Source organism: Argiope bruennichi, chromosome 8 (assembly GCF_947563725.1).
Source record: "Argiope bruennichi chromosome 8, qqArgBrue1.1, whole genome shotgun sequence".
Classification (NCBI taxonomy): domain Eukaryota; kingdom Metazoa; phylum Arthropoda; class Arachnida; order Araneae; family Araneidae; genus Argiope; species Argiope bruennichi.
Window position 1 is genome coordinate 90,158,972 of NC_079158.1, and position 22,953 is coordinate 90,181,924.

General features: G+C 26.3%; 1 protein-coding gene across 4 annotated transcripts in view; it reads right to left on the minus strand.

The window, feature by feature from the left end:
* LOC129981662 (cell adhesion molecule Dscam2-like) overlaps positions 1–6,652 on the minus strand; it is a 391,964-nt gene extending 385,312 nt beyond the window's left edge. For 3 of the 4 annotated variants that reach the window (XM_056092594.1, XM_056092593.1, XM_056092596.1), the window contains exon 1: positions 6,214–6,301. Coding sequence is in view for 1 of the 4 variants with exons in the window: in XM_056092595.1 (XP_055948570.1) it covers positions 6,214–6,262 (49 nt within the window). In the remaining 3 variants the exon portion in view is untranslated. Of the gene's footprint in view, positions 1–6,213 lie in introns of all 4 variants that reach the window. The other variant, XM_056092595.1, reaches the window with a different exon arrangement.
* Positions 6,653–22,953: the final 16,301 nt, after the last annotated feature.

A 22,953-nucleotide genomic window follows, 5' to 3' on the forward strand; every position in this document is an offset into this window, starting at 1 on the left:
AATAGCACTACTACTTTTTATCAATGCTATTTAAATTTATATAAGAACAAAACAAAAATATTTGAAAAATAACAAAAATCGCTCCATTCAAGTCAAAATTTTCAAAAATTTTTGTGTAACAATTGATTTTACAGAAATTCCAAAGAAGAATTATTTCATAATATCAGAATATAAGTATACATTATTTTCACTAAAAATTTAAATTGATGTTATGATTGGCGTAGATACAATAGCGTTGAGTTTTTCTGGAAGAATTGATGGAGTATGCGAAAAAAATTGAAACTGCATACATTTTTCTAAAGTTCACTTAAAATGTTACTGTGTAAAAGAATAAAAAATGCCTTTCTTTCAAACAATGTGTTTTGAATTATTAAACCTTCTTTCAAAAAATATAAATTTTTGTTAATCATTTAAAAAGTGATACTTGTCATATTTGAGAAACTACAAAAAAAAAAAAAAAAATCCACTGTTTTTTAAATATTCAACTCGAATTCTTTCAGTTCAGGAAGAAAAGTTATGATATGAATGCTAAATATTGTCAAATAAAAAATATATATCAGGATTTGTAAGAATAAAATAAAATCACTGAAATTAATATTCTTTTAAATTTTGTGCTATCATTTTTTGAATTCTGAATGAAAAGAATGAAATTAAGATAAGAAAGAAAAAAAGAGAATCAACCAACTTGAATTTGATAAGCACAAGAAATAAACTTCTGTTTCTGAATTTAATGATGGCTAGAAAAAATTTCCAGAATTCTATGTCTGGAATTCGTTTTAAAAACTTTTTTTTTTGTCTGCGCATATAAAATTTGTATTGTTTATTTGATACTATGTTTTGGAAGGGAAATTTTTACAAGATAAATAGGAGAATAGCATAATAATGTTTTTCTAATATTTCATTATGAATTTAATTTTATACATCTTTTTTTATTTTTAATTTTCTTTTTACCTGAAAGAAAACAATTTCTAATGATAAATATGTAGCAATTCCTAAAGAAAGATAAAAATAATAGGAAAACCATAAATGAGGATTTAAAATATTAATAAATAATTTTATAAGGAGAACGTAAATGTGACAATTTCTTTAAAACTAGGTGAAAAAAATTTCCTTAAAATTGTTCCAATATTTAAATTCGGTATTTTAAGTTTGCCATTAAATATAAAGAAATCCCGTTTGCTTTAAAATTGAATGAAAAATTTCAGACTCAAATTTCCTAATCTTCTCAGAAAAAAAATAATACTTTCTGTTAAAATTATAAATTTAAAAAAATTGAAATAACATTGTCAATTATTTTACTTCAAGTAACCGCCTTACCATTTTTGCAGCTGTAATCTGTTGTTAAGAATTACAATACTGATAATATAAAGGTTAAAAGCGGCTAACAAAATTTTATATTTTTTCGGAGATTTCTTTTGGCAATTAAGAAATGTATCTAGATATTTTTTTCCTATTTATCATAACGTGCTTCTGTGCATTTGCATCTGTATCCTTAATTAAACTAAAACCTTTCCGAACTAATATTTCAATATCTAAGAATAAATGTGAAAAAATATCTGAGGGCATTAGTTATTAAAAATGTTTCGCATCTGATCTATATGTCTGGCTCAGTATATAAATAAGGGAGCAAGAAAACAAATTGTACTTTGCGTTCGTTAAAAAGTACCTGTTGTTGAGAGTCTGCCTAAAAAAAGAAAAACTGTCTTTCGACAGAGGATAAGAAATATACCCCGCTTGAGAAATGAAGAGAGAGACTGCCTCCAACAAATAGCATCATTTGTAGACGCCATTATTTATCTAAGATGAATAGGCAGAAGCTTAGATTATGATTAATATCGCAACAAGATTTGATGAAATATAAATTGCTTCAGATTTTGGGGCGATACATAAAAAAGTCCGACGTAACGGTAATTGTATAAAAGCGTAATCTTAAAGATGCTTGAATAGCCTATATTAATTTTGTAATGTAATAAAATAATTGGGGTTATATCTCACATAATTTTATGTTTCAGATTTTTAAAAAATATGGCTTTTTGTAAAAGGGTCGGGCTATGATTAAAAAAATGTTTCAAGCAAAGTTAACCCTTTCTAGGGCCGTGGGAAATATGCTCCCCACCAAATTTATCAATCTTTGTATGCATTTATGTAGGTCGGCATAAGTTTTGACATTTTTTTAGAAAGACAGACACTTAGATGCTTTAGTTCTTTATCTCACACAAAATGATGTATCTTGATTTATTACTCAATTATTAATTAACCAAATTAATTAATTAATCAAATTAAATTTATCTAATAAGCTAAATGAATCCCTTTTCTTATTCTAATTTCAAGCCTAAAAATATTTTAACATAATATGACTAGAAAAAAATGGCCCTTTAAAGGGTTGAGCAGCGTCAGTATAACTTATTCAATAGGAGATTAACTTTTTATTTTTCATATCTCCTCCATTATATAGGTTAATTTTTTACAAAATTATGGCCATAAACATGAATTAATCTTGTCGGATTTTCAATTCTATTGCTGTTTAAAATAATATTTAATTTACTATAAATACTGTTCGTTAATGGCCTGAAAACTATACGTGTTTCTTACGTCACAATATTTTCATTATATTTACTTAAAAGTTTCGAATGCTTTTGTGAAGGCTAAATGTTAATATGAGGTATAATTATTTGATGCAGTGTATACATAGTCTCCTATATATGCAAACATGTTTTTATAAAAATCAAAATTTTATCATTTTTCAAAGACATAAAATGGACTATATAAGTTATTAGTATATTAAGTTTGTATAGAATAATATTATCATCCATGTTTTCTTAACTTGATTAATGGATTAAATGTTTTTAGATATAGCTATTGGTAAGTTCTAAAGTAAGTTCTATAAATTTTAAATTAATGTTTATATTTGGATAAAATATTAGGGTCTAAAAAATCACCTACAAAACCTTTAAAGTAAGGAAATGCTTAATGTTTTGCTGATTTGATTTGATATATAAATAAGTATTGTAATAATGATTTAATTGGAAACTTCTAAAAATGAGCCCTTATTATAATCACAATGCATTCAGAAAATGCATTTTTTAAGGATTTTGATCAAATATTCACTTTAACATTTTGTATTATTTTTCTTTTTGGTTCATATTTAAGCATATAGTTCATGATTTTCAAATTTTCTTAATCCATGTAAATTTTTTGTTAATAGGAATCTGGTTTCCAACAACTATTTTGAATGAAACTAAAATGTCGCAATACAATAGATATGTCAATCAAAGGTTCTAAAACGATAATTTTGAAAAGACAGTATAACTTTAAATAGTGAAATTCAAAAGGAAAAATATTTAAAAAATGTTCTATAATGGCAATAAATATGATGTGGCGAAACATATGCTTTCTTATTGGAGGATGTCAATGCGAAACTAAATTCCGCTGATGATGCATTTTCCAATGTTTATCATGAATTTATATTATGTTATATCAAGAATTTTAATTTCATGAGTTTTTATTTTCGTTTCCAAACATTGTTATAAATTTTAAAGAGTTTTCATTCATTTTTTGAAAAGTAAGGTATGAAATCATCAAGCAATTTCAGAATAAAGGTTAATTTCAAACAGTCGGAGAATAACAGAACAGGAAAAAAAAATTATTTTTGAAACAGTAGGAAGAACTTAAGATTTTTTTTTTTATTTCAGACCTACCTCAATTCATTTTTTATAGAATTATACCCTTAATTTTTTTCAATATTATTTATTTATTTTAAACGAGACAGTTTACATTTTTAGTTGTTTATCTTTTCTTCTCTTTTTTAACATTCTGATTCTTTGAAAATGATTCTTTATATTACTGAATGAAAAAATAAAAATATTTTGATGATTTCTTAGTAAACTTATAAATTATGTTGTCGATAAAAATTGCGTATTCTCTTAAGACGAAATATACTTTTTATTGCTTTTGAGTAAATAAAACGCATTAAAGAAAAAAATGAAATGAGCTCAGCATCAAAGACATTTCGAAAAAAAAAAAAGATGTAGCTTCATTTTTACTTCGATTGAATTACAATTTAAAGGGAAAATAAACATCATAAAACATTGTACTGAAAACAGAAAGTTAATTTAACGCCTCAGTGTATATCTCATTAACTGCAAAAAATAAGGTGGCTATCAAGGTCAATTTTCTTTCCCTGCAAACCCGCAAAATTCTTTGGAAAAATATCTCAACTTCGAACAGCTAATTAATAAATGAATCCATTTAACGATAAAAAATATAAAATTTTTAAATTATGAGCTATAATCATTTATATATATATATATATATATATATATATATATATATATATATATATATATTTCATATAAGAATTATGGGACTATAAGAACTATCAGCACACGGCTTTGCTCATACTTATTCGAATTTACTGAGCCAATTATTTACAATTTAATATTTAAAAAATATAATCATAATATGTTGATGAATAATAAAATTTTGCATATCATGCAATTTTTTTGACAATTTTAAAAGGCGCAACGTTAAATGATAAAAGGAAATAGAAAAAATAAACAACTTGCTTGAATGTTATAAACTATAGATAATATAAAAGAAATTAACTTTTCAGAAAATACACCTATGGAGAAAAAAAACCCATTTAATTTTCTACTACAGTTTGTATTTAAAAGCAATTAAACCTTTGGTTAAGCTATTTAATTTATGATTGTTATTACCTATTACAAATATATTGTAAGAAATATTGTATTTCTTAGCAAAGAGCAATGGTGAAGACTTGAGATGGTTGAAGATAGGATTGAAGTATTGTATATTATTTTGACGAATTTGATGCGTTAACATTAATTTACCAATAATTTTATTTCAAAATTCGTTATTTTTTATTCCACTTCTAAATATTTTTTTACTCATTCAAAATGAAGGTAGAATATTCTTTTAACTTCTTTCCCGTAGAATGAATGCTTAATTGTATCAACACAAGTATAAAATGAACAATAAAAAAATGCAGACAAATTGTTTTTTGAATAATTGGTGCCAGTTCACTTTTTAAAAGTATCAAAACTGCTAACTAGAAGAATGGGAGCATTATTTATTATTTTTAGTACGACAACACTTTTTTTTGAATAAATAAAACCTTTTTGATTTTAGAAATAAATTAAATTTTCACAATTACTTTAAAACAAACACGCATTTCTTGCAAAACTTCATCGAAGATTCACCTCGATTTCAACTGAAAGCAGCGCTTCAGGTTCAAATCATTTATTATAAATATGAAACACTCGTTAAAGTTTTTTCGCATATTGTTGACATCAAAATAATAAATATTTTTCTTTTAATATCTTCCATTTATTGTTTGAGGAAACTATTTTGTTAAAAGTTTTTAAACATTTTCAACTAGAAACAATAAATGAGTTTACTCTGTTGATTCGAAACAACATTCTGTCTGAAAATATATTTTTTGCACATGTTCCTTTATTAAAAAAACAATTTAGATATTTTAAAAGAAACCAAATGTAATTTAACAATACTTAATATAAAAAAAAATGCTTTAATAGTTTTTTATGTCTAGAGTCAATCAAATTGAAGACGAACTCAGGATCAGATTTACAATATTTATGTGTTTTAAAATATCGATAAAGTTTTTTTTAAATGTTATATTCGTCTTTATCTTTTTGAAATATAAGAACTTCATACAGTTTTCTAGAAAAGTTATTCTTGTAAAATGCAGTTGAAATAATCAACCGAATTTATCCTCTATAAAAAGCCTATTTGTTTTTTACAAAAAAAAATGCCTCTAAATTGTATAACCTGAATAAAACAGAAAAGATAAATTTATAAATAAAAGAAACTAAACAACATATTTAGTTCTTATAAAAAAATCAATTTCAATTTGGAAGAAATTAAACACCAAAAAACATATTATATTTACTCTTTTCAGTTTCAAAAAAATAAAAATAAAAATAATAATTTATAGCAATTATATTTCTATTTAGAATAATGAACTAATCAAGGGTATATATTTAAATTTAGATATCAGCAACGAAAAGAAGGGAATGTTATTTCAATGATTTATGAATTAGTTATTTGTGCATGGCATTATAGTTAATCCTCACATTTGTGTTTCGGTTCCTCAAATAATTTTGAAAATTGATATGAATTGAATAATCAATAATTATAAAAAAATAATATTATAGATGTAGAGAAATTACTTACCTTCGAAACCCAGAAGCAGAATCACAAAAAATCTTTTGAAATTTATCATGATTTCTTATCAAATAAAGGAAATTTCACCACTTAATGTCCTTCACTTCTATTAACAGAAGCATGTTTCATAAATATAACCAAACAACAGCTTTACGGTGATTAGAAACAAATTAATGTTTATAGATAGTTTATATCCTTGCTTTTAATTGGTACTTAATATTGCAATCCCGGATGCATTTTAGAATATATAATTGGTAGTCTGTCAAAAACTTTTTTTGTTTTTAAAAACAGTGTATGACAGAATAAAAAGTAAAAAAATCCAAAATTTATAAAAAAGTAAGATAATTTTCCTAATTCATGAATAAAATTTTCTCCAAAAACAGGAATCACTGAGCAGCGAGTCTGTTGAACTAAAAGAGCGCGAAATTCCAAACCGGTATTCCACTGCTTGTCTCTGATTCGTCCCAAAGCAACTATCTCCACGAGTGCTGAAGGAAACTAAACCGCACTTCGAATTTTCGCTCTTGTATTCTTCGCTTCACAGCCGAGCTTGTGACGTCACCCAGTTTCGCGCATGCGCATCTCGGTCACTGATGATGAGTGAATATCACTCGTTGGAAGTGAGTGTCTGAAAGTAAGGCTCTTTGAAGTAACTTTCTATCCATCGCCTTCTGAAATGAAGTACTTAGGATTCATAATTTATAAGAGATTGAAACTTCCTTTTTACTGACAGCAATAAAGTTGAGAGTTAAAATCTTTTCGGAGGTTTATATTTTATGTAAATGGCTGAAAATAAAATGGTATAAATAAATTATTCATTCGAAATGTTACTTAATTTTTAAAAATGGAGTTATGGGCTTTTACTTTCGATAAGACCACATTGATATTTTAACATAAAAATTAAAATTATATATTCATTTTTATACGATTTTTTTTTGAAAAACTGGAAAAATATGTTTATTTTTTTACATTTGGTAAACAAACACCAGGCATTTATAAATATTAATAAATCGAATTATCTGCAATGTGATGATATTCTATAGATTTATATATGGCACTTAATTTTAAATATGAAAGCAATTTATTATTATTCCTCCAAGCGGGTATTTCAGTAAAGACAACGTATTTGACATAAATGAATGTCTCTATACAACATATTTAATGCGAATTGGGATTTTTAAAAAAAACTTTCAATTTTCCAGACCGAAAAACAAAACTGTCTTTAGCAAATAAATACAGCCTTACCATGATACAAAAGTGCTATTTAAAAAAATGAGATTACTAGCATGAAAATTCAATATAATCCTTGAAATTTATTTAACCTGTAACTGGAAAAGGGAGTCAAAATGACTCCGCGTTGTTCATTAGCTCTGAATATCATTTGATATTTTGTTCTTGAATATGACCATCACCTCGATAATTTCGAGTTAGTTCTTTCAGCGGTACGTTGGCAGAAGTCTAAGTATAAACACGTGTGTATAACCGAGTTATTCTGTTTCAAAGTTTGTGTTGTTATTTTGAAACTGCTTTTAATTTGAGTAATTCGAAAAGAATAAAGAAATATTATTAAATAAATATTTTAAAATATTGTATTCTTCATGTCATTTTTTTTTTTTTTGTAAAATTCTAACAGTTATTAACCTCAGTGTAATTCCATAAAATCTAAACGACGTAAATACTCATTAAAAGATTGTTTAGGTTTTCTTATAACATCTTTCCAACATTTAATATCATAGCATTTAACATTTTTAATATTATTTTTTTAATAATTTTGGTAACTACATGATTTCCAGAATGTATTGCTTTCCAAAATAAATCCCAATACTTTTTTTCAAAAGACAAAAAATAAATAAATAAATAAAATAATAAATAAATAAATAACAAGGGAGGCAGTTTGATTCCATGTCTTTGGCCGCATGAGGAAATTCATGTCTCTAGATTAATTATGTTAAATGAACAATAATCTTTATTGAAACTTTCAATAATATATAAGGAATTTTTCCAAAATTTCTTTAATGGGCTGGTATAGAACAAATATCTCTACATTACTTCATCAGCTGTATTATAGAGTGAATAACTTATAGGATTGATCAAGAATTTCGCAACTGCAAGGAATAAGTCTGTGAAAAGCTTTATTCATTCTTTAGATCATTCCTCATTCTAAAGTATCACTCTCTGTGTGATGGTCTGATTTATTGATAAAATGGAAAGATAGGAACAGTATCCCAAAGATTGGCCGAAAGAGTTATCCGATATTACCTTACAATAACTCAAGAATTGAATAAAAGTGCTTCCCTTTTATCTTTCGGAGTTCCTTTACTCAAAGAATTTTGATATATCATCTGACGATATCTATAGATTAAAAAAAAATCTTTTTCCCCAAATTTCAAAGCGTTAACAAATTTTTAAAAATAATACTTTATTTAACCTTTCTTGTAGCCATGAAAAGCCAATAATTTGTACTGAATTGTGTTGACTTCGAAAAGTATCAGATTGGAGCAAAAATTAATCTAGAAACTATAAGCTCCAAATGCTACTCAATACAAAAAGAATGTCTTTAAGGAGCACCTCGTGTGAATAATTGTATTCCCGCTGATGGAAGGGTGGGCTCACCATCTGAACCATCCCATAATGAGGACCATTTGCCAGTAAGTATCGGGGTGATTGTTGGTGGTGGTCAGTCCTCATACTTTTCCCGAATGATCTTGGCACCTCCAGAAGTTTTGTTTTGTTATAGCTAACAGTAGTCGATAATAGGCCATAAAGTGTCAGTTTTTCTAGTAGGATAGATAACAATAAATGTGTATCGGATCCTAAGTTCTCTGGGTTGTGTAATTCCCCTACTGAAATATATCGATCTGTAAATACTTTGATTGATTCTTTTAGAGATATTTCTGAACTATCTATCAAATATTTCATGTCATCTTAAAAGATTGTAAATTGATACAATAAATTATTTCGCAATGCTTAGAAATAATATATAGTGTTTTAATCATACTTTAAATTAACTGATGTCTTAAATTAAAAATGCACATACATAAGCTTGATTAGTCGAGATATTTAATTAAGATAGCCATTTAACTAAAATTATTTTATTACGTCAATCCAAAGCTTCAGAAATTTATCATTAGATATTTAATAGTCATTATTTAATAAAGCAAACGATATCAATTAATTTGCTTTATTAAATAATTATAATAAGAAGAAAAGCTTCTATTCTTTATTCGCTTCCAAATATTTAACGCAAATAATTTAATAGACTAATGTGTATGTCAAAGGAGCATTAGCGATATATATTAATTATATTTCTATAAAATTTACTCTATTTTTAGTGCATGTGTAAAATTTCTTTTTCTGTCTGAGACTCGAGTTTTTTACAGATTTCTTCTATCGAAAACAGGAACTAGCAAATAAACCAGTAAAATCCGTCATAACTATCAAAGTTTCAATACTTAATGTTTGTCTCGAATAGGTTTCAAACACTTCTGTATAGTGTAAATGCTAATTTATGAAGCAACAAAAATAAATGATAATTTGATAATAAGAAATATATAAAAATACCTAAACAATTTAAATGAATTAATTTAAGAAAACGTTTATGTAATTTATTTATCTTATGAGGGAAAAGAAATCAAAGAATACTTTTCTGAGTTCATGCCTTTCAATTATTGTGCGTGTATGCATTTCTAAATATGTAAGCACTACATATATATATTCACGTGATACTTTTTTCAACAATTCCATGTTTAAAACAGAACTTTATTGAATCCAATATAATTTTTTTTTAAATTCATAGGTAATAATGGACTGTAAGTTAGATAGGTCATATAAGTGACGGGAATTTTAAGTTCCATCAGAAATTAAAATGGTGTGTGTGTGTGTGTGTGTAAAAGGAAAGAATATCTATGTAAATTAATTTTTTTTGGATTAAAAAAAAATTTTTTTAAATGAATTTTAGTTTTGAAAAAATGAAGCACGTCTACTAACAAGAAACTATTTACTATAAGTTTAATTGAAGTAAATTCTAAATTGACAATAATATAAGGGTACATAATTTCGATTGAGTTTGGGATGCATTATTTTTAATTGTTGTATCAATTAAAGAAACATTATAGTCATTAGCAAATTAATGCCTTATTGAATTATTCACAAAAATATTCTAGTAAAGTGAAAATTTAAAGTCAAAGATTAATACTTTTATTATTAAGTTTTTATTTTTATTGAAATATTTTTGAATGCTTGCTATAAGGGTCCTGAAACATACTCGTATGAGTCTAATAAATGTAATTGTACATTCTTAACAATATATCATTGGAGAATAGAATTGCGAAAAAACGTAGTTTGTTCCGATCTTAGGAGACTAATCGGCGGCTGGAATGATTTTAATATGAACGTGTTAGAAAATTAAAAGTTTGGGATCTTTACTGGCAAATTAAAACGAAACGTTTTACTTCGATCTTCGGCGTTTAATACACAAGAACTTGAAAAATATGTGTTTTAGCCTATTAATCAAAGAATTAAGAACAAAATTTTTCGCACAACTAAAATTATCTATCTATCAAAACAACTATTATCTATTATCTATAAACAATTATCTATCAAAACAACTATTATATATTATCTATAAACAATTATCTATCAAAACAACTATTATCTATTATCTATAAACAATTATCTATCAAAACAACTATTATCTATTATCTATAAACAATTATCTATCAAAACAACTATTATCTATTATCTATAAACAATTATCTATCAAAACAACTATTATCTATTATCCATAAACAATTATCTATCAAAACAACTATTATCTATTATCTATAAACAATTATCTATCAAAACAACTATTATCTATTATCTATAAACAATTATCTATCAAAACAACTATCATGCTAGGTAATCACAAAAACACATATAAATTTTCATATATTATGCTATTCATAAATTAAGCACTTTCAAGTAGTCTAGCTTATGTATTTTTGAAAGTAGAGCTTCACAAACTATCAATTCCTTGACAGATTAGATACCGAGCATGATACATATTGGCAATTTAGGTGCTAAATCTCTGTACAAAGTTTTATTCATTTAGATCTCTTCGTATTGTATTTACAGTGTTAACTATTATTCGGACAGCTGGATGTTAAATGGATTTTATTCAAAATTTTATCAATATTCTTAAACCTGGTGTAAAGACTAGATATCAAAGGTTGCCCTTCTAGTTCAAAAAGATTTTGAGTTGTCGAGTTTATAGACAGACATATTATAAAAATTTGGTTTTGTATAAAGGAGGTTTTGAAACGCAAAAGTAATCAAAATCTCGTGGTCGAATTTTTTCGACGGTTGCAATGTTTTCTATTTTTTAATTCATGAGAGAGAAAGTAAAGCAAAAATGTCAAATTAAAGGGGAAATTCAGAATAAATATATTCAGCCTAGACATACAATTCGCTTTTTATAATCCACGAATGCCCGGAAAGATTATATTATTTAGAAATTATGGTTCTCCAAAGCATTTTGTCCAGACGTGTTCAAGGCATGGAGTGCAATGTAAGCTTGGTTTTTATAGAATTGTTTGTCTGAAAGTCTAACATTTTAATAAAAGAGAAATTTATTTATTCTTTGTAAAGGATTTTTTTATTAATTTAGTCTTTCCACGACACTTATGTCTGAGCGCTGAAAAATTAAAATGCGTGATTGGAAAGGTAATTCTGCATCAATTATTTAAAATTCATTTTATCATCATCACTTCTGTAACAGGCAGTTCAGAGAAAAATAATCAAACAAATGCAAAATTTATATTAGTATTCATTATTATATTCTTAATTTTTAACTGCCTATACAGAAACAATATTTTAAACATTCTATTGAAAAAAGAAATGTATTTTTATTCAACTGTGTTTTCTAATAAAGGAGATTTGAAATTAACTTTAGAAATAAAAAGTAATTATTTCACTATAAAACAACATTTTATATCTTAGTTTTTGAAAGACCTTTAATTTTTTTTACCATCAAAGACTTTTAAAAGAGAAAACTATTTAACCACATTAGTAATAACATTTTCAAATTATTGATAGACCTATACTGGTTAGTTATAAAAATCGGATTTATATCAAAATGTCTCAAAAGTAGTAAGTTTTTGGATATTTTTACAATTTGGTATTTGGAAATTTGACATACCCATAATAAATTTAACTCAAAATGCCTTTTTATCATCCTTTTCTGAAACTTAATTACGGCTTTACCAGGCAGAAGATAATAGAATCGAAAATTCTCTGCACCTTCTAACAAAGAAATAAATACATGATAGAAATGTCAAAACCAAAAATACTATGAAATTAAAGGAACATTTCATTGAAAATTCGTTGTTAATGCTATTTGTATAGAAATCCATTTTACATTGGTATTCTTGTGTCATGAATTTGTTGACATAAAGCTCATTTGCGATCAAACTTTAGGATTCTTGTCGGCCTTCCATCTTATCAATCGAGACTTTTTCAAGGAGGACCTCATGGAACACCATGTTCATTAACCTTTGCCACCTACAACCCTGAATATTCTTCAAAAATGGAGGTACCAACTAAATAACATCGGATATGCATCGCAAAGTGTATTTGATGCTTTTCTGCCACCTCGCTGGTTTCTTTCACAATAGCATGAGTGTACTTAATGTGTAAGCAGTTCCAATTACCTTCGTCAATCACTTTATGAGTTATTTCTACAAGTATGAACATTTGAACAAACAAATGTCATTGGTATCAAAGAATGATTCTTTCTAAATGAGGAACTCTGCATTTATATCAAAAATTATGATCCAAATTTATACTTTGAAGTAGCAGTCTAGAAACTACATATTTGAAATAATAAAGAAAACCAGTAGTCCAATCCCAATTACTGGCTCAATTTCAATAATCCTGGTTTCATATCATTAAGGATCTATGTTCTCTTCAGTTCCCAAAATATTGAGTCTATTTAGATAAAATTTGTTTCATAAGAGAGCTCATGACCCCTAGATTTACAAAATTGGCAGAAATGATGCATATGATATTTTTAGTCAGTGTGATAGACGATCTTTGTTAAGGTTTTACTCCTAAATAAAATGTCATTTTGAAATATCTTTAACAAATGGACTGCGTTTATAGAAGAAAAGATCATTCTTCTATAAACATTAATTTGATATGATATTAACTTAATTTTTATGTGGTCCTTCATGATATTAATTTCATAGGGAATGTTGCAAATCAGTAGCGATAGACTGGGATAGTTCTTTGGCTTTGCCGTTTAATTTATATATGCATATTAGAGGATAACATGTGGTCGACGAAGGAGCAGATGCTCCTTTATTCTGAAAATAAGATAACATTTAAACACATTAAAAAAAACCTAATATTCGCTAATGAATCTTCACAAAATAGAACATTGGTATTTGTTATATATAAATTTATTCAAATTTAATTAATAAACTATTTTTTATATTATTATTAAATGAGTAATAAAAGAAAAGTGACATTATTACCATATTTAAAAACGTGGTAATGAGAGAGTAATTAGTTTTTCCATTTTCTGCATCAGCGATCGAAAAAATAATTAATATATATATTATTTAATCATAAAATTATTATGGTATAGTAATTTTTTTTACATTTCGTATATCATAGATCGAAGAACTTATTAATATATATTGTTTAATCATGATATTATTGTGGGATAGTAAGCATTTTTTCATTTCGTATATCATCTATCGAAGAACTAATTAATATATTTTTCTTAATCAAGATATTATTACATTATTCTAGAAGAATATTTTTTGAACACACAAGAATTTCAGTTTTTAAAAGAATACACAGACTTCATTAGACCTGAATAACGTTTCATTTTTAATTAAATATTCCGAGAATATTAATATCCCATGTTATATTAAAACTAATTATATGGACTTAAAACTTTTTTTCCTGCACAAAAGTTTTAAATCTGAGGGGAATTATTAAATATTTAATAATCTCTAGTTTAAAACAATATTTGATAACAAAAGCGAAAGTTACCTTCAAAAACGAAGCTAAATCTTTGGAAAGAGAAATATTTTCGGAAGATTAACTTTGCTGATATGTAAATCAAAACACACGAAGCTATTTCGAAATCTTTGATTATCTGCTAAAAATAGATTTCAAGATGTTAAAGAGCCGTTCTGAAATTGAGTAATAATTGAAAACTTAAAACTACTTCCTTCAGTCAGATATCTCTTTAAGTAAGTCGTTCTAAAAATCATTTATTTCGAGACAGGGTATTAATGGCGCATTTAATCTTCTTGCCGTAATCAAAATTTATAATTACTTTTCTAGAGACCCAAACATAGAAATTAACTAAAAGTTCTTCGGAAAAATATTTATTAATGATCTAGTTTCCTCTCTGATGAATTCCTCTTATACATTCCGATCATTCTTTAAATTCTTAGACGGTACGATATCATCCACTCGATACACTCTTATTTTATCTTATATTACTTACTCCAAACTCTCCCACCAGCATAATGAGAATCGAAGATCCAGTCAGTTCTTAGCAATTAAAATGCGAAAGAATATATTCTACCCAATTAGTGTCTGATGCGCTCATGCATTTATTTCTTTTTTCGTTTTGTGGTTTTGCCCTAATTAAGTCATGCAAGCAACTTATGGAAGTAAGGCTTCCCTCGTAATACGCATTTTCAATTTGATTAAATTTCTCTTTGTTGCAGTATAGCGCATTTAATAAAGCTTTAAAAATGATAGAAAATTATAAGGAGTAAGAAATTTTTATTCAGATTTTGAGCAAAAATATGTAAGGGCTATTTATTTTTCTTACATTAAAAGGATACTTATAGGATTAACTTATAGGTTTGTGTGCAGAATACATGCTTTGCATATAAAATAAAATAGTTGCTTTTTCGTAACGAAATCCCTTTTAACTATAATGAGTTCTGAAATACTTAAAGTATATATATATATATATATATATATATATATATATATATATATATATATATATATATATATATATATATATATATATATATATAAAGTTCAAAAGTGCTTAGGCATGTAATTATGCAACATAATATTATATATATATATATATAATAAAGTCAATAGAGAATATTTAATTCTCTAATCCAAAAAAAAAAAAACATTTGTGTTTTGATCGGCCTGAAATAAAAGAATAACTGTTAATTACTTTTCTCTTGCTTGCTTTTTACGCTAATTTTCTCTCGGTTTACACATTTTGTATGAAATTGGATTTTTTTTTTCTATTTAGAATACGGAGAAGTTTAACTTTCATTTTTTTTCAAAAATGCAATTTTTTTACATATAAATATTTTATATTGTTACGAATCTGTGATGCTGCTTCCCAGCATAGTGCGTTCCATAGGAGGTCCCAGAGTTTGGCGACCATTTGGTGACTTGGCGACGAATTTGGTGACTTTGACACCAAAATAGATTATACTCGAAACATCGAGAATTTTCCCGATCCGCTCAGTAGGAACCGAGATACGCCTCGAACGTTCCTGATTGGTTGAGAGGCTTCTAGCCCCGCCTCCTGAGGTCTATAAAAGGAAGCAGCCGCAGCTGCCGGGCAGTGGTGAACCAGATCGGAGAGTAGTCGGAAGCGACAAAGAAGAGTAGTCGGAAGCGACAAAGAAGAGTAGTCGGAAGCGACTGTGAAGAATGACCTTCCAGAGATAAGCGGAGCAGCGATGGAGTCAAGCTAGTGTTGAACTAAGCTGTGCGCTACTGTCTGCAGTAGATTCTTTTTGTATGCTGCACGTCTCGGCTGAAGATAATCGTCTTCTGTGCTGTATACAGTTGTCGTCTTTGTGCTGTCCTGTGTGTCTTCGTCTAAATAATCGTCGTTGTTTTATTTTGTACTGCTGATTGAGCGTTCTCCACACCATATAACTCCCACAATCCAAACGAACCTCCGGAAATTTCGTAACAATATATATATATATATATATATATATATATATATATATATATATATATATATATATATATATATAAAGCAATCTATAAATATTTCTTATGCACTCATACAGCATCATCAATGAAATTTCTTACTTTCTTAAAACACAAATAGTCGCATGCACGTAAAGAAGGCAAAAATGATTTTAAAAAAAAAAAATCTGCTCTTATAAGAAATGCATAGTAAGTTTCGAAATTAAAATTCAAGAAGAAAGGAATTCATGATGAACAAATGATTTTCAATTACCCAAAAAAAGTCAAATATAGTCAGTTACAAATCAAATTCATCATCAAAATTGATAAAAAATACTTAATAATCTATGTAATGGACAACCGAGTAAAGTCACATTCTAATCAAGAAAGGTTTAATTTGGGCAGATTAGATGACTGCCAATGTTACTTTTATTGTAAGAAGAAGAATTTTATTCAATTCTACAAATGGAAGATTGGTTTTTAATATGCTGGTTACCATTAATAGATATGAGAAATAGTCGATGTTTATTTTTCTGAGTGGTTGAAAGAAAAGTACAGATTATATTTAATTAATGAAATCTGAGTTTATTCCTTATAGGAAAGGAATAGATACTTCAACAAGGGCTCACAGTTATGTACACTGTTGTTGTTGTTGTCTTGTAAACAAGTGTAATAAAAATAAGAAGAAAAAAAAAAGAAAGGAAACAGGATTATATTGGGCTGAAAGCATGCAGAACAGCCCTGGCCACAGCTTCAACTTTATCGGAGAAAAGAATATCTCTGGTGCAATTAATGTATATTTTGAAGAGGGTTGAAATAATAGAACGGTAGCTAAAAATATACTCCGGATCCAGCTGCACGTCAGGACAATATCTGAATTCTTCATAGAGTCTGGTGTCTTTTTCTGTGTCCTGCAATTGTGGTTGTGATGTCTCTTTCATAATTTACATTTGTCAGGTAGAATTAATACGTAGCATCTGTATTAGCCTTAATATAATTCACTTAATACAGAGCATCTGTCTTGCCACGTCATTAGCATCAAAAGATAGAGGGAGTTATGTATACTGATAACAAAGTTAAAACTTTATTCTTTGAAAATGATGTCCAGATTATGCTACTTTATTCTAGAAATTCAGATTTAAATATGGCAGAAATTATCTTAGCGCTATTGGTTCATTGAGCACATGCACAGAGAATAAGCAATTTAACTCAGTCATTAAACATCTGGATGCGCTGTGTTGATAGTTGAAATTCAGATGATGCCCACATTTATTCGATTCAGTAACAGACAAAATTTTAGTAAGAGGCAAAAACCATTATTCAAATTATTTCAAAATTTTATTTTATTCCCAATGCCAATGCCTTATTTTTCTTATATAATTTTAAAATATAAAGAAAAATATTCTCCTACAATTAATATATTATTTTTGAAAGTCTCACTTTTATAACAAACGAATTTTTTAAGAGATTAAAATTTTGTAATTGAATGTTTTTAAGTAGAAAGATAAATGTAATATTCTTCTGAGTTTTTTAAAAGTGTAGAAAATAAAAATATTTCACGAAATATAATTTTATGAAAAATTCTTTACATTGAATGCAAAAGTTCTACTTTAAATTATAATTTACTAGCCGCCTTTGGCGACCAGCCGTTTCGCCAATCTTAATGCTCGTTAAAATTTTAATATTAATATTTTATGTAATTCTTACTTTAATAGCTTCTTCATTAAAATATTTTAAAACTTCAAATTTTGATAGTCATATAATTCACTCATAAAATTATAAAGGCCTTCAGTCATAACCTAATATGTATCTCTCTAATTTTATGTTAGCTCCAGTAGAATTTATGCTTTAAATTAAAGGGGAAATTATTATTCTGCAATTAATATAATAATATTTTTTAGTGAAGCAAAACATTTTTTTAATAATATGATTACTGAAAACAGAGTCACTCAGCATTTAAACCTTATGGGCACTAAAGAATATATTTCTTAATTTATGTAATATTTCAAGAATTTGTCAACAAAATTTTCTCAGATTCGTCATGAGCAGATCGATTAATTGATAGTGTTTGATTTTAAATGCATTAAACACTAAGAAAATAAACAGAATCGTTTAAAATAATCACTCGAAAACAGGTTTAAAAAAAACGATGTACTATAAGTATACAAAAACGATGTAAACTATAAGTATATGCAAAAAATGTATGACTAACATAAATACAATTTAATTACAAAAGCATAAAACTAACCTAAAAATAATTTAAATCCAGTCAGCATCCGTTGAAAGTAGTTGTCAACAGTCAGAACACAATGCGCATGCCTGAATTTTATCGTCAATTATGGTAACGCAAATACGTCAATTTCTACGCCAATTGAGGTAACGCTACGCAGATTAGAAACTTTTAATTTCCTTTATTCTGTTTTATTTTAATTCAAAAGTATTTCAGAATGAATCTGAAAGATCGATTAATTAACAATGTTTAATTTTAAATGCATCAAACAGTAAGAAAATAAACAGAATCGTTTGAAATAATCGGCCGAAAATATGTTAAGTCTATCCTTGTTTGCATGGGAAAAAAACTGAAGCCCCATTCATTTGTTGTTAGGAAAATGAAAAGACATTTTGGCGAGGAAGTTAGTTTTTAATTAATAATTAACATTTTAATTAAAAATTCAAAAAAGGGACCCCAGGTGCACATTTACGACCTCCAAGGTATGCATGTGCCATATTTGGTAGCTGTAGGTTGAACGATCTGGCCTGTAGAGCGCCAACACACACTCACGCACACACATTGAGCTTTATATAAGTATAGATTAAAATATTATTACTGGTTTTTGCAAATAGATTCTTTTTCAAACAATACAAATTTTCATTATAATATACAGTTCATTATAACATAATCTTAATAAATTATAAAAATAAAGTAAACATAATTATATCACTTTTTTATTTACAAGGATTTATATTAAAATGTAAATATAGTGTTTTTGTAAGGAAACTGACTGAAATTAACTTTTTGCCGACTGAATACTAAGAGAAGTAATATGTATAAAATGCAAAAATATATATATAAATATATATTTTTGAATTGCAAATATTCCTTTTTTCCTATTTTATTAAATTATTTAATTCCAAATTATTAACATCTCTTATATAAAAACATGTTTATGAACTTATTTGTCGGAAACTCTCTTATTTCTAACACAAATGTTTTTGTCAAGATATTTAATTTCATTGTTTATAATTGGAAATATGTAAATATGCATTTCTTGTCTTGTTTTCATAATAAGATATTAGTCTTTATTCAAATCCAACAGATATAACTAGGTTTTATATAAAAGACGAATTTGAATGCCCCAACCTTTAGTAATTCGTTTAATATTGTAGAAATTCAAGTCACTTAACAAAAGCATAGGGAATAGTGTTATTTTAATAACCTTGTGTGCATTTCACAGTATTTATTCGAAAATACTAATTACATTCAAATCAATATCTAAAGAGTAACCAAGCAAAACAGATATATGTTAGAATTTGTTTAAAGGATCTCGAAAGAGTGTGTGGATTTTAAAAAGATAGTTTATTCATTCAGAAATTCGTGGAATGCATTGAAGAAGTCATTTAACAGGCGAGTAAATCTGTTTGCTCTTAATTCAAAAATATGTGTTTTCTCTAAGCGTTAATTTATTTGTTTACTCCTTTAGCTTATTTAACTAAACAGAAATTAAAATTAGCTTGTGAAATCAAATGTCAATATTAAACAGAGTAAATTAGGTTAAACACGTGCGTTGTCGATGCTTTATTTCGCAAAATTCTTGAGGATTAAACATTAAGAATTGTATAAGGTTCTCTAATTTTATCACAGGAAAAAAACTAATTAGTTGAACCTGTTTCCAATAACCTTAGAATTTCTGGAAATATGTTTAACTTTATACACATGATAACATGTGTATGCAATTGATTGAACAAAACCACTATTCAATAAAAATGCCAAAGATTTGTCTATTCTGAATTAAATTCTATAAGTACAAAAAATCCTGTTACATGCAATTTTAAATCAAATCAAGTAATTTTTTTTATATTGTATCAATACGGAAAGCTTTTTTTTAAGCTTACATATTTAGAGGTAAACAGTTAGAGTACATGGGTTTATGAAATTTTTTTATATGTAGATCGCCTTAAAAAGGATTTATTATTCTTTTGGAGAAAAAGTTGAAAACATATCTCGTGATTTCCATGAAAGATTATTTTATTACAATTATTAATTATCTGTTTTCTAAACGACGGGGAATTAAATTTTATTCTATAATAATATTTCTAAATTAGTTTAATTAGTTTTTTCATCATTGGAAAATGAAATTAATTTCGTACAGGTGAAATATGATGCATAAAGCATCCGATGCTTTTTAATCCAATTTTTTTTATATATATATTTCAAACTTTTTGCTAATTTTGTTTATTTTCTTTATTCTTTTATATTGAAGGGGTATGATTTCCTAATCTCTGAACATGTGAGCGATTTTTCATTCCAGCTTAGTACATATAATTGAAATTTAAGCAACATTAAAAAATATATATGCTCAGGAGAATATTTCAAATAATCATTTAACCTTAATTATCAAAAGAATAATTTAATAAAAAATAGTATATTTACTTTAAGCGGTATTAAGAGAATTTCCTAGAATTCTCAGACAAATTCACTTTTTTGTAGATGCAGTTTATCTATGTAAGAAATGGGTACTCAAATTATATTCTGTATTTTATAAAATAATATTAATATCTTTAAAGTTTTTAATATTTTAATTTCACGAAAGCATCTATACATATATCCATTACCTGACTTTTTTTATTATTCAGCTTCAATGGAATTCTTTAAAATTAAATATTTTTACATGAATTTGATTGCTTAAATTATTTCTTTTGTCAAATATATTTATATACCGATTTTGATACAGAGAAGAATATTGAAAATCAAAATATTTCTTATTAAAAGTAAACTGTTTTCTTTTTATGGATAAGTATGAAATTAATTGTCACTTCGGATAAAATATATATAAATATATTTTAAAAGCAATGTTCTTTAATAAAAGTTTCGGGATTTTGTTTAACATAATTAAGAGATAATTCTCATAATTCATCGGGATAAGTTTAAAAAAAATGAAAACATTTATTATAACACTTCAGAAAACATATTCTTTAAGAATTTGAAAGGCAATTATTAGAATGATAACATTTGCTCGTTGGTAACTTTAGAGTCTACACTTTTAGCAAAGATGTGAGAGCTTTGGACGAAAGAATATTTCAATATTGTCATGATTTACTATTTGAAGCAAAATAATTTTCACTTTATTCTCTAAACAAAGAAACATTAGATAGACTGTATTATTTATGGGAATTTGTTCGACGGCTTAGGAAAGGAATCTATTACCTGGAAATGCATGATACTTAGTAAAAAAATAAGCATTTTCTTCGTTCGTTTTTTCATCTTGGCATATAATCAGAGTCTCGCGTGAGAACCCGAGAATTTCAAGAAGAAAACAGATCGGCACGCACTTTATTTCAGTAATAGTTTTTCTCTGTTTTTTCACTGGATATGATGTGCAGCATAAATCAAGTTGGAAAAAAGTTTGAAATAAAATAAAGCTTATACTGTATCATTGAATATTGTTTGGTTTGAAATTTATTTTCAAATATTTGAAAAGATTTTCTTATATTATTGGATTCACGTACTGGAATGGGTAAACTCTTCCCGAAAATAAATGTGATTTTCGAAATTGCTTTATAAGAGAATGTAATCTGTAATTTTATCAATAGTGTGCGTTGCAAAATCTAACTAGAATCGTCATTGAAAATAAATATCTTTGTTGTAAGAGATTTGGTTTTGCTATAATAAAAATGAATAAAATGATCAATGAATAAACAGATCATTAAAAATTATCAAGTATCAGATAGAAAGTACTTTTCCGATATAATGAAGTTTAAAGCCTGACAAGTTTCATTAAAAAAATTTCTCAAAATTATTTATGCATGATTATATTGATGAAGGAGTATCATGCATTTATTAATACTGAACTTTCAAACTATATATTTAAGTTAAGTTTTTAAAAAGTTAGTTCTTTTGAACTGCTGTGAACAGTTATTTTTTGGATTTTATGTACAATTGTTGCATGAAACTCAATAATGACATTAAACTATTATACTAATTTTTTAAATTAAAAATAAGATAGAATTATTTATTTACTAAGTAGTTTGTTATCACTTATAAATAAGCACTTTATCTTTAAAAGTAATTATGTGATTCTATAAGGAATTAATACAAAATAATTGGAAATAATTTCTAAATTCATTAATAAGTTTAAAAATAGTTTATATATAAAATTATTAAATAATCAAATTTTATGATTTTTTTTAAAATTTAATTTGAATTTATGATTAAAATTGCATTAACTAAATCATATTCATTAATTAGACAGTATACGAAAAAAAATTAAATTTATGTAAGAAAAATACTATTCTTAAAATTTTTATAACTTTATAGCATATAATTTAAACGTATATTTCAAATTCATAAATTGATTTTGCAACAAAGCAGAACAAATTTGAGATAAAAAAATCTTTTCAACTTTTTAATAGTTATTGATGAGAAAATTGTGAGTCGTAATTATGATCAGTCGTGTGTTTATATCATACTTAATAAGCTACCTGTTAATGGATAAAAATAGAGATAAATTAGAATGATATAAAAAAGAAATATATATAAATATTTATATATCTACCTATGAATTA